General features: G+C 39.7%; 1 protein-coding gene across 1 annotated transcript; it reads left to right on the top strand.

Annotated features, from left to right (window-relative positions):
• Nucleotides 1–2484: 2484 nt before the first annotated feature.
• On the top strand, nt 2485–8483 carry cxcl12a (chemokine (C-X-C motif) ligand 12a (stromal cell-derived factor 1)). Its single transcript, XM_006808000.3, has 4 exons — nt 2485–2600; nt 4209–4326; nt 5266–5349; nt 7005–8483. Exons 1-4 carry the CDS (start codon nt 2534–2536, stop codon nt 7030–7032), a joined length of 297 nt encoding a protein of 98 aa, XP_006808063.1. The 5' UTR covers nt 2485–2533; the 3' UTR covers nt 7033–8483.
• Nucleotides 8484–13523: the final 5040 nt, after the last annotated feature.

Genomic DNA, 13523 nt, shown 5'->3' with positions numbered 1-13523 from the left:
CAAACCAGACAGATGGGCTACAGAAGACTATGCTGCAACTCAAAGTTACTGGATGTTGGACAGGTGTGAATAACACATAGCAGGTAGACATGTGTGTGCATTATATACAAACCACTATCGACCACTATAGCCATCAGAGGTAGAGCACGGCGTTCACCAATTGGAAGGTCAGGACAGATTGGAGCAAATCGAAGTATCCTTGGGCAACATCCTGAACATCCTGTGAGTGTAAGCGTGTGAACTTTAGACAAGTTTAGAAAAAAAAGTGCATTGAGTGCTCAGAGTAGAAAACCCCTATATAACTATCAGCCCATTTATCATTTACAATCATGCGAATCAATGACCCCAGAAATGTGAGACCTTTTTCTGTTTCATTTTTAGAAAACGTACCCTAATAAGGGTTTCTATAAACATTTGCATATGCTGAGAAAAAAAGAAAAGTTTTATTTCGGGAAAACACAGCCAGATAATGTGAAAAAAACAAAACAATTGGGAAGATGTTCTGCCAAATCTGCTTATGTAACCACACTATTATAGTCCATTCACCTCTGGCCAAGAAAGTAAATCTTGCTTACTGTTGAGAAATGTCGCAATACTTGAATGTGCTTTGACTTCTCTCCCATGACATGTCACAGGTTGCCCCCCACTGACAGCCTGAACTATGCGCATAGACCGAGTAGATGTGAGAGCATGTGTATGTACTTGTGCTTGAGACAAATGACTTCCATTTGCCTGTGTGCTTGCGCAAACCCCGCTGCACACGTTTGCTGTTTGTGCAGGCTCACAGGAAAGTGCAGTGAAGTGAGCATAACCTGTAGATTGTAGCGACATGTCAGGCATCCTGTGTGAGAACAAGCAAGGTTGATGAGGTGAGCACTTTGATCTGAAACTCTTCACTCCAAGCTGAGAGGACGCTTACTGAAATATCAGGGCCTTCGTGCAACGCTCTTTACTTTTTCCCTACTCTGTCTTTCTAACACGCACGCTTGGAGTTAGCCTTTGTGGCCTGTGAGAGAAGTCAATATGTCCTTTCAGCTGTCAGCTAATTTTACCCTCCGTGCGTCTCCTCCCGTGCGTCTGGTATCCATGGCTTCATTCATCATGAGATCCAAAACACAGACAGCCTGCAACAAATCTAACAAAAATGTCTCAGAATTATGAACAAACAGGTTTACAAAAAGGGTAAGTATTGGTTATGTCAGGACTTTATTGTCACAAACACTTTGGTCATAAAGCAGATCTTGCCAACACAACAGAGGAATTGTCCTTTTTACTTACGATACCGGCTAGAGAGTTAAAACAAGCGCAAAACAAAGTTATTCTCCTTGAACAACCATCTTCTATTCCTCGCTCATTTTCATGATAAAGTGTGCTGTCAGCAGGTGGTTTGCTTTCCCACAGTTGGTGTGATGAGAGGATATGTCTGCAATAACTGAAAAAAGAAAGAATAGAAAATACAAAACCAACCACTTAGTCACATTATTCATGTTGCTCTGAGATTCTGAAAAAAATGTCTCAAAACACAACCTCAGTCTGTGTAAATATAAGCTTTGGTTGTCTGTAGTTTCTATTTACTTAGTGGAATTGCATGGAGTTCAGTTGTGTGTATTTAACTTAAACAATCTAAAAAGGTAATTATGGTGTTAACGCATTAGTATAAGGTATCATTTGATGAACATGTGAATAGGAATAAATTTCTCAGATCATATAGCATATATATATATATATATATATAGAGAGAGAGAGAGCATATACACCCACACATTCTCCAAAAGGCCAAAAGTGTTGTATGCTCTTTCTACACCACATTTTTTACTTTTTGGAAACATTAGTGTATACTCACAAAAATTCTTCCCACTTTTACTTATGTAGGGTCATGACCAGTTATAACATGAAAAACCAAGAAGCATGAAAAAAGCATGCGCAAAAAAATGTTTCTCTTTCTTTTCAGCAGCAGCTTTAAGGACAGTGCAGAAGAAATCGTGCCAATTGCTTGAAGGTACACTTTGGATCTTACCCGTATTTTTTAGGAAATAAATGAACAGCTACCAACCAGCTTACTGCCAAGTCTTCTTCCATGTACAAAAAAAAGAAAAAAGAAAAAAAAAAGAACACTTTTATTAAACACTTTCGTCAGAGGCATGTGCACACTTGCGCGCGCCTGGGGGTCTCTCGCGCATTAATAGGCTCTATCCGAAAATCCTCCTAAAACACCGGAAATAATAAAAGCTCCTACAAAATAAAAGAATGACAAAGTCATTAATATAGGATTTAACACAGATCTATTAAAATGACGGCTCATCTATGACGTGTTTTTTCTTAAAGTGGTTTTAGTTACAATTTGACGCCTTATTACTTCATAAATATCCGTTAAAGTAAAAAAAATCTACTTTTACTTTTACCGGAAACACCATTTCTTTATGGTAGCTTGACGCAGTGGTGCCTAATTTAACACTCCGCCGGTGCCCAGTCTGTCAGAACTCCTCTGGACTTTACTCTGAGCAGTTTCGGAACTCTTTGACATTAACGCAAAATGGATGTGAAACTACTGGCGGTCGTGGCTGTACTCATGGTGATGATATATGCACCTCCAGCGCAAGGTATGGGTTCATTTTCGGGGTTGCTGTTTTATGTTGCTTCAGATTTTGTTTAGACTGTATTGCAGCTGTGATGCGTATTGGAGGGAAGTATCAGCAACATATTTGCTTTTACGCTGTCCACCTGTTGACTTGTCTTGTCTGTAGTCCATTCATCCATCATTTCTTCCGCGTATCCAGACAGCAGGGATAGGCTCCAGACGAGCTGCGACCCTGGATGTCTATAGTATTTCTATAAATAATAACACCGATAGAGTTCTGCAACTCTATCGGGGTCCAGTGCGTCCGCAGTTCTTTTTAAATACTTTTTTTTGCTACTAATTATTTTACATTAAATACAGTTACTGTAAATCAGTGTGTATTTATAATATTAGTTGCCAAAAATCTGAGCACGACATCAGATGAGAAATTCCAATTGCGTGCACTCGGAGTGCAAATACTGTGGGGAAAAAAGAGGGAAAAAACGTAAATTGGACCTGAGAATTTAAAATTTTATTTACATTTTTTAAAATGCATAAATCTTTCATGCATTTTTTTTTCCTTGAAGAAGGGAGAGTGCATTTTTCGCCGTGCGTAAAGCACGGCAGGCTGCACATGTGGCTCTTGCCGTATAGGAATTTCCCCGCTGGATCAGTGATCAGCGTGTGTTTGTCCTTCCCTTTGTTTTCTTTTAATTAGCCACAAATGAAGTCTCTAGAAGCCAAACCTCAGCTAGCCTACGTGGCGACATCAATCACCCAACTTGAAGGTGTTGCGCTCTTTTATCATGGTAATTAGGTGTAAAAATAATTAGCGTAGTTTAATCCACTGGGGCAGGTTTCACCATCTGTGACTTACAGTCGGCCAGTGTCGCTTTAAAACAATTTACTGACAAGTAAAACTTAACATGTGTATAAACGGCATTTGGGCTAAAACTACCTTCTATCGGCGCGACTGCTGTATCTATTTCCAACGCCGCTTTTAGACGTAACGAAACGGGGAAAAAAAGATTATCTTTATTTTTCCACATTAATCAACTGTGACCATCTCAGTGTAGGAACCTGAAAGCTGAGGCTCCAATGGAAACTGCGCACATCCATCACGCAGGGACCACACAGTACACAATGATGTTTGAAAGAGCTTAGTGTTTGTGGGTGTAAAACTCCCGTTAATAATGTACTCAGTCTCTCTGTTTGCTGTGTGGGATGAGCAGAAACTGGATTTTGTAAAGCTTAAATATGGAATTTTCATCTGTCAGTGTCATTTGTTAGTCCTATTTGGCAGTGTTGACTGTAGGCTTCTCGGCAAGGAAAGAGATAAACAAGTAGAATGGAGGGATAAAAATCAAACGCTTTAAATCCAAAAGACTCTCTATACTTCACTGCAGGGGGCATATTATTTATTTGTTCATAATCAGAGGGCTGGTGCATGCTTACTTTGTGCTTTGATAGGCTAAAGACTTGCTGTATTTTTATCTTATTTGCTGGTGGAATTTGTGATATTGTATTATGTGTATGTCATTTCATACAGGAATGATATTTCATTTAATCTAATCTGAATTATTGCTTTGTTTAAATTTTGCTTTACTTTAAAATAGTTTTGTCATACTCAACTTCTCTTTTGCTTTCTCAGCAAAGCCCATCAGCCTGGTGGAGAGATGCTACTGCCGTTCAACAGTCAACACCGTCCCACGAAACTACATCCGAGAACTTAGGTTCATCCACACACCCAACTGCCCCTTCCAAGTGATGTGAGTGTTGTTTTTGACTTCTCCAGGCAGCACGTTTTCTGTCTGGGCCATATAAACGTTAGACAGGTTTCCTCCTCGTTCGGACATTTCTCACCATCAATCTCTGCAGGGTGACAAGCCAGAGAAAGGAATCATGCATGAATGTGTACATACACGCCCCTCAGTCACTCGCTCGCTCATTCACAGAAAACAAGTCGTTCTTTTTGCAACTGGCCCACTGACGCATCCACAGGAAGTGGTCCGTTTGAGTATGAGCGAATGTGAAAAGGTGGTGGAAATTGGATAGTTTTGTTTTTTAACCAGGAAGCAATAATCGTGGGTTTTGTAACTGGGTTTGCTTCTCATTTGCTTGTCACGCAGCGTTTTCTCTTCATACTGTTCATACAACCTTTAGTTGAGATCGCATTCGTCGGCACAGCTTGTGCAGTGCAAATCCATACATGAAAGTGTGTGGCAACATCGGTGAAAAAGGGTCAGTTGCATTAGAACTTCAGAAGCATGGAAAAATAAAATTGCCATATCTTACAAGTTTACATAAAGAGACATAAAACATGTCTGAAGCTACTTAAAACAAGATCTGTTGCCAAATGAGGCATGGTCCCCCACATGGAGACATATGATATGGTTGTAGCCCATTCTTTAAATAACCACAGGACTATCATGGCTTTAGAAAGTAGCCTGTGCGTTGCAATATATTCTAATTTGACCTAACACTAAAGTACCTTAAGGGTCAGTATCTTATCAATATTAATGCATATTAATTTCTGTAGCAGCATCACTTACAAATTAAGGCACTACTGTTAAGAGGTTCGCTGCAAGTATCAAACTAGCAAGTCAGTGTTAATTCAGTCAATTTGATAACAGTGTGTTAAGATACCCACTGTTAATGATTATGCATATTTCAAGCTTTTATCCTCATCTTATCCTTTTTCTAATCAGTGCCAAGCTGAAGTCAAACAAGGAGGTGTGCGTGAACCCTGAGATCCGGTGGCTGCAGCAGTACCTGAAGAACGCTCTCAACAAGTAAGTATCAGCAAATCCAGCAGATTTTAGTCATGGGGTCATTTTTCTGTAATACACAATCCCGTCTGGCTTTAACAAATCTGTTGGCACAAGTGGGATATACTCACTTACACTCTATAGAAATTTAAAACAAAGAATCTACAAATCCAAAGGCGCAAATGCGCATTTGGATGTTTACCAATAGACTATTGTGGGAGTAAAAGCTCTCAATTGCCCAATTTATATTGGAACCCAAAGTCAAAACATGCTGGTACATGACCGAGTGGGAGTAGAGTGTTTCCACTTTCACATACAAAGTGTGGGTGCACTTAATCTGCTCTTAAGTGCTATTACAGGTTTGTTCCTGGTCATCACTACTCATACTGGAACACAGTCTAGCAAATGCAGTTTAATATATTTACACTATACACGGCACACTTGCATACTGTTTAGAGTTTGGGACATTTAGTGCATTAAACGTTACATCGGAGAGTAAAGATAAAGATAACGTTCTAAATTTGTAAAAAATAAAGTAATATGATGGCATTCATGGTCACTTTATGCAACTCTGAATTGCACAATCAAGTTAAATTCATACTGAGACTGGTGGCGTTAAAAGTCACTGTCTCCTTCCTTCCCTGAGGAAGCAGACACTTTTCTGAAAGATGTTGGTACAACAAAGTTTATAGAAGGGATCAAGTTGCCATGTCTGTTATTTAAAGAACGAAACAAACCCTGCACTGTGCGATGGAGGCGGATAAAAGAGTTTTTGGAATGTCACATGTGGATTCCCGTCTTTTCATGTAACGAAAACTAAACGCACTACGGCATTTAATCCAGCTTGTGACATACACACTCAATACACACTGACAGATCCGCCCACAGTCTAGCAGTCAGACGGCCTGTCTCAAGGATGACTGTGGAGCCCTCGGGTTGATGAGGCGTGAACATCCCTCTGCATAACAAAATAGCGCATGTAGAGTGCATGTTGCTTGTTTACAATCAGTCAGATCTAATGTGTTTCCACTTACACATGCAGTCACAGAGGAGGAGGCATAAACCTGCTTGTAATGTGTAGAAATGCGCACGATTATAAGCCATGCGTTACTTTTGTAAACTAAATGATGATTGCCTTTTTGTATCTGACGAGTGTGGCAGATATAATTAAAGAACCCACTGGAGTTCCAAGTGTTTATACTGTTAATATCCTGTTTATCCTTTGGCATCATCGCCCTGAGACTGCTTCACGTCAGTGCTCTGCAAAATTACATCTTCAGACATAACATTTTCAGAATGGCCCACTAATTGACCGGCCAACTGAAAGTGAATGCAGAAATCAAATTACATTTATTATTGCTAAGATGGTTAGCTCATGATTACAAGTCAAAAATATTTCAGCTTTCTAAACAGGAAGCAGCTGTTTTTACTTGATAACCTGGAACTGAAATCAGTTGTGAGTTGTGCCACTGGACTAAATGCTCATTAATTTCCACTTTTGGTGTTTACTACTCACATGTTACCGTGCATTTATCTTTTGTTGTGTTTTGACACTCTATTATATAGAGTGTCAAATATTTAGACCACGTGAACAGTCAGCACCAAAAAGCCATATGATTCTGACGTTGTAGTTCCCGTGTCTACTTTGTTCTCATGACAAATGTGCTTTTCCCTTCCAGGATGAAGAAAACCAAACAGGGCAACTAAAATGCCTGCAGAAATCCTCCCGAGCCACTGCTGAGGATTTGGACCACATCATCGCAGATATGTAACATGATACCAGATCATGTGTTAAGTTGTACAGCACTTACTCTAGCTGACACGCTGCAGCCTTGTGCATGGATCAGCTTCAAAGTCTTCACCATAAACACCATGCTGCACTGCTGCATCCTTCACCACTTCATTTCACCACTTATAGATTTAACAAAATATTAGTGCAAAGTGCCATTATATCTATGAGTGTATACTTTCCTAACCATAGTGTAAATACTATTTTGTTAATGGACTTTAAAAGTAAAGAGCTATTTTTGGAGATTTTTCCTTTGGCCTCTCCGTTATTTAGGAAAAAAGCAAAGGCCCCACCCAGCGTGAAGGGGCTTAAAGAGGGATGACGTGGCTTAGCTAGAAAGTTTCCTCCATATCAAACTTTATTGAGCATCCCATTTGTGAGGAGCACAGTCTTGTGGTCTGTGGATCAGTTTATTCTGATCATGTCAGATTTCAGATTACACAAATTGATGTATAGGTTCTCCTCTAAAATAAATAATCAGTTTAAGTTAATTGGCACCAAGGAATTTAAGTGAATGCCAGCTGCCCCCCAACTGAAAACCCCTATAAAAATAGCAATTACAATGTTTTTGTGATGGAAATTAATGCAGAAAGAGCTGCAGCATTTCCTACAGCTGTTCTGTGGCTGATTATGCGCCTGCGTCTTATTTCTTTCTTCTTTTTTTTTTGTTGTTCTTTGTAAAAGCTCAACATCTGGTTTCCAAACTGTGTTTTAATGAGCAGCCAATAAGACGAGATTTACCAGAATCATAAAATTGTGTCAGTTACCGAGAAATTGTGAGAAGAAATTGTGACACTGATCAAAATAGCCTCTCAATGTGAATACCACTTCCAAACATGGGTGCGCAAAAAAGGTAATTAAAATAGTAATAAAAACAATTTTTAACACAGAGGGCTGCAGTAGAACAAATACTACCATTACTGGCAATTAATATATGTATATAGATTTGACTACCTACAACTGTCATGCAGATAGAAATGCACTTTATACCTGATGTATTCATGTTTTAGCAAAAAAAATGTATTATTACTAACTTTAAACACTACATTCTGTATTTTTGTTTTCTTTTTTTAAAACGGTTTATCGTCCTGTTTCTACTCTTTTGTGATCATTGAATGTGTAACTGAATTTAACTGGTTTGATTTTTTCTTCCACCCTTTTACTCATTTAAATCTCCTCTCCCTATGTAAAATTTATCTCATACAAATGTTTTATTTTTGTACTCTTTTATGCATTTATATTAAATCCAAACATTTAAATGAAGGAACTGTACTCTCACAACTGAGCCATCCAGTGTTGTTTTTTTTATTTTTATTTTTTTATTATCAAACATGTATACATCTGGTCAGTAAAAAGGAAATCTTTGAAATACTATGGGTGTTTGATTCCTGTACATGTCACAAGCCTCGTTGCCACTGATGCACACATACACACTTTTCATTCGAGTGACTCTTATAATCATGAAATTGAATGTAAAGCAAGCTCTGCCAGGGCCGACACACAGCTGCTGCAGTCTTACAGTACCAGCAGGTCAGAGGCTAAATGTAAGGCTTTGATGAGAGAACATGTGTTTGGCTTTACTCGCGAGGGTAAATGAAAGGCAAGGACAATGATCCTGCCAGCTATTTAACTATTAACTCAACAAGCGACTATTAGGAAAGCATTAGCGCTAAAAAGGGTGAACTTTTAAATTCCCACATGGGGCCTTCTTTAAGGCTGAGCGAGGTAGTATATCTAATGTGAGTGTTGTGCTAATAGAAACATCAGGGAGAGAGAAAGGGATGCAAGATGCAGGTAACAACCCATTTCACTGTGTTTACTGATTTTCTTTGAAATCCAGTTTAAATGTGAGAAAATATGAGTCAGCAGTAGCTTTATTTCAACTTACAGTTTGGAATATAAGTAAATCAGATATAATCGCTATCTTAACTTGTTTCACTGCAGGGATCTGCAGGTGGAAACTTTGCAGTACTTTGAAGATAAGGGAGCTTATCTAGTGTTTAAGTTTTTAGTCACAGCGGAGATTTCCATCCTAGAGTCTTTGTGTAAGACGCTGTATTACAAAGTGGATCATTTAAACATATTTACCAAGGCTCTGCCTAGCTCATACATTATTTGCCTTCTGTCATTATTATTTTACTACCTGCTCATCTTGTCTGCCTAACTGATCTACGTAGGCTGCACAGGAATCTGCTCAATTGTGAAATTGTCCTTAATGAAAAGCAGTTGTTTGTAATAGTTAATACCTCATTGTGTCTACAAGACCGCTGCCAACACCCACTGGTTTAACTAAGCAGGTGTTGTGACTGGAACCAGGGGGGTAGGGAGTATTGCAAACAGCGAATGGTTTAACTTTAGATTTTATTTAATCAGAAATGGAAAATGTAGGTGGAAAAAATTGTGTGAGGGTATCGCATAAATCTAGTAAAGCCAGGTGATTCATATAAAACGCGTTGTTTCTAATAAACAGAATGGTTAATACGAGCATCTGAAGAGGTTACTGCAAATAGTCATTAAACAAAAGCCTTTGGGAAATAAATGAGTTGTGTTAAAGCACTAATATGTAGTGTAATGTAATGTAATGTAATGTAGGCGGGCGATCGTGGCTCAAGAGTTGGGAGTTCGTCTTGTAATCGGAAGGTTGCCGGTTCGAGCCCCGGCTTGGACAGTCTCGGTCGTTGTGTCCTTGGGCAAGACACTTCACCCGTTGCCTGCTGGTGGTGGTCAGAGGGCCCGGTGGCGCCAGTGTCCGGCAGCCTCGCCTCTGTCAGTGCGCCCCAGGGTGGCTGTGGCTACAATGTAGCTTGCCATCACCAGTGTGTGAATGTGTGTGTGAATGGGTGGATGACTGGATATGTAAAGCGCTTTGGGGTCCTTAGGGACTAGTAAAGCGCTATATAAATACAGGCCATTTAATACATCCTCACATGAAGTTTGACGAAGTGGAACAGAGCAGCATGATTATCGGGATAATTATAAGATTTACATGAATGATCTTCCTTAGTGCCATGTTAGTAGTTGAGGCCAGCTGGGCACCCAGCCTAAATAAACACACACAAAGACCTTCAGTGCCAGAGTGTCTCACATATTCAATACTGTTTCTAAGAGAAAGGCACAGATATAATCAGCTATGACTCACTGCAATTTTGCACATAAAAAGTCCCTACGCAGCAATGTTCACATAAGAAAAAAGGTGAAAAAAGAGAAAAGAAAAAAATTAAATGATTAAAAAAAGACACATGACCATGAAATAAAGCCAGTTTTGCAAAACTGAGTTTTACAAAATTGCACAATATTCAAAAAGAATACAAATTTAGGAGAAATCAAAAGGCTACTCAGCACCTTGGTATGAATCGTACAGCCAGTGCTGCTCTCGTTTGCTCAGAGGTTGAGGTTGAGGAATGTAGAAGACAGGAGAAGACATATGAAAGTCATATTCAGCGTGGCCTTCAAAAACTCCATTGGGGTTTTGACTTCAACCACAATGTCAGACAAAAAACCGACACCTTGACACATGAATAAAGATTTGTTACATGAAATGGAAGGAATGACACAGAAACAAGGGACGAGCTAAGTGTGTGCGCTCATTTAACTTGCAGTGCGAGTTCCCGCCATCCTTAGCTGTAAAGGTTCCCAGATGTGTAGCCAATGAAACTCCACTTAGTGGTTATTCATCATGAAAAGCCGAGCATGAAAATATGAAATATTGTCGTGCGTGAGTGTAAATGTGTGCATGAGAGGGCAAAGGGGGTCACAGAAAGCCACTTCAAGAAGGTCGCGCTGAACGCTGCCCTCCTGGGTCAAACTAGTTTTTAATAAAAGCTACAAGGTGGAAAAGTTAACCTAGGTCAATTATTAATATTTGCATGTGCATGGGTGTGTCACTTCCTAGCTTTACTTCAAGACATTGACTTTGCTTCAGATCCGTACCTTCAGCCACGCTGGCAGTTACACACACACAGTTTAAAAATGCTTTGTAGTTTGTCACCGCTCAAAATTTCAAGGGATGGTGGAAATTGCCCCGCGGAGCGTTTTAGGTGGTCAAAAATGCAGATACTCCCTCGTCACTGTGGTCTGATGAAGAAAGAGAAAAGTTGTGCTGCACAACAATAATCTCCTGGAGCGAAATGAAATATCAGACTTATGAACTGTTTGAATTGGCAGGGCGAGGATGCGAGTGCACACAGATCTGGTGCTCTTGCATACTTTGTTCCACTGAAAGTGTTTACATCTGCTTATTCTACAGTACATGGAAAATCTCTCTGATTTGCAAATCTTTTGAAGGATTCCAGAAGTTACCCGCAAAATTCACAGAGGAAGAAAAATCTATTTATAAAACAATATTGACTGCTGAACTTTATTTTTCTTTGCTTGTTGTTCTTGGTATCCATATTCACGAGAGGGCATTCACTTGTGTTCTCCCAAAGGGGAACTTGACTTTTTCTGTTTCACCCACTCCATAATTAGCTTGAGCATGGGGTCAGCTACTGCAGGGCAGATACTTGGCCATCATATGGGATTGATCTTTGTTTTTTTGCAGTTGATAGGTTGTCTCTTTAAATCCTTTGGCACCCTGAAATGCTATAAGGTTAAAGATACATGTTCATGCAACTGCTTACTTATTATGGCAAGCAGCATACTAAAGAGCCAAATAAAAAATATCATAGTAATTACACTCTCTTGGGCGTATGAAAGTTGGCAAGACTGCATTTAGCTAATAAATGTGATTGTATTATTAAAGCTGTGGCTTTCTTTGGAAAAGTTGACTTTGGAGCCTCAATGAGTGAGATAACGCGCTCAGTTAATACCATTCCCATGTTTCTGAAACAATATATTGCATTTGAGAGTGTCTGACTCCAGTCATCTAATGGTTATGAACGACAAGGACACTGTTGGTAGAATATCACAGAAACTCTTCAGAGGCAGTCTCACTGAGGTGAGCTTTCACCCTGAGCAGATGTATCATGGCGCATGTATTTGCATATCTTGCATGAAGAGCTGTCTCTAATCTTTATCATCTCTCTGAGTGGACGCCCTTAAGTACTGATTCTTTCCCTTTTCTAATCAAACTAGACGTCCAGATGTTGTCCATCTTCCTTTACTGAAGCAAATACAATATAACAACTGTACTCAGTCTGTGAGAGAGTTTTGAGCAATAAGGTTAGGAGCCAAATGGAGGCAGCTGAAGGCTGAATGACCTAAACAAACGCAAGATTTCACAGCTCATAAAAAATAAAGCATTTAAAATGGAAAAAAAGCAACTCAAACAAAAAAAAACCCAAAACAAGCATGAGGAAACAATGAAAATAGCACAAACCAGGGAAAGTAAAACAAAGGAAAGAGTATATATACACAGAGAGAGCTGATTAGTCAAGAGGAGAAATGGTGAGGAGGCGCAGCTGAAATATTGAAGACAGTTAGGATGAGGATAACAATTACAAAGGAGGGAAAACAGAAAGTAAAAGCAGAACAAGACACAACAGAAATCCAACCTTCAAAGTGAGGCGGAAAGTAAAGCAAACAAGCTACTAAACAGGGACAAGACCCATACAAGAGCAGACAAGGAAACAAAGAGGAAATAGCAACTATTCCGAGAACAAAGATCAAGACATGAACTGAAATGCCAGACTGCAAGATTGAAACTAATCACTGCAATAACTGTGAAATAAAAACAGCAAAAGCATTGGTAATATCACATGAAACAAAACTCACAATCTATTAGAATAATAACGAAATCAAAACAGGAGTTCAAAAATTCAAGAAACACAAATCAAGACCACAAATACTAGAACAGCTATAAACCTCTTGGGCCATGACAGCTCCACAGAAAATTTTTGGAAGCACTCTGAGAGGTTTCTGTTCTCTCTCAACCAAAGTGTCCCTCCTGCTTCCTCCTTTTTGTTGTTACTTATAACCTGGCCCAGACCAGGCCACTGTCCTGAGGCACTGTGTGCACCGAGCTCACGCTCCCCAAGGGAAACACAGGCACAGTCAAAGCTGTTCATATATCAGATGACCTGTTGCGCATTTCCACGAATCAAGTAATGATTTGTAAATGACTTGTTGATTGCGTGAAGGGGGGCACCGAGTGCTGTTAATTTCCTTAACACTGCCAGTGACCCGCCAGAGCATTAATCATAATTATGACAAAATTACTCAGCTAAGTGTCATAGAGGAGTTGGGCTCTGCGGCGGATGTTGAGTGACCAACATGCAGCGTGTAATAACACTGTCATATGCGTTTCTGTTTGTGAACGAAGGGGAGGCAAATAGAGGGGCCCCTGTGAGCGGCTAAAATAGCCCTCCTGAAGTCTTTCTACCTTTCATGTGCTAATATTTCCAAGGTTATGGGTCCTAACTCCATCCATCTCCACACAGCTGTTCTCAGAGATGTGGGGCCTTCCCTCCAC

Source organism: Neolamprologus brichardi, chromosome 13 (assembly GCF_056152115.1).
Source record: "Neolamprologus brichardi isolate AB-2024 chromosome 13, ASM5615211v1, whole genome shotgun sequence".
Taxonomy (NCBI): domain Eukaryota; kingdom Metazoa; phylum Chordata; class Actinopteri; order Cichliformes; family Cichlidae; genus Neolamprologus; species Neolamprologus brichardi.
The sequence above is the reverse complement of the archived record's forward strand: the minus strand, read 5'-3'. Positions and strand labels throughout refer to the sequence as shown.

What these genes read in the sequence shown, in the direction of transcription:
- cxcl12a (XM_006808000.3), top strand. Translation starts at nt 2,534, where the DNA reads ATGGATGTGAAACTACTGGCGGTCGTGGCTGTACTCATGGTGATGATA. An exon ending in ATATGCACCTCCAGCGCAAG is followed by an intron (nt 2,601 to 4,208) that starts GTATGGGTTCAT and finishes TTGCTTTCTCAG; the next exon opens with CAAAGCCCATCAGCCTGGTG. An exon ending in AACTGCCCCTTCCAAGTGAT is followed by an intron (nt 4,327 to 5,265) that starts GTGAGTGTTGTT and finishes TTTTCTAATCAG; the next exon opens with TGCCAAGCTGAAGTCAAACA.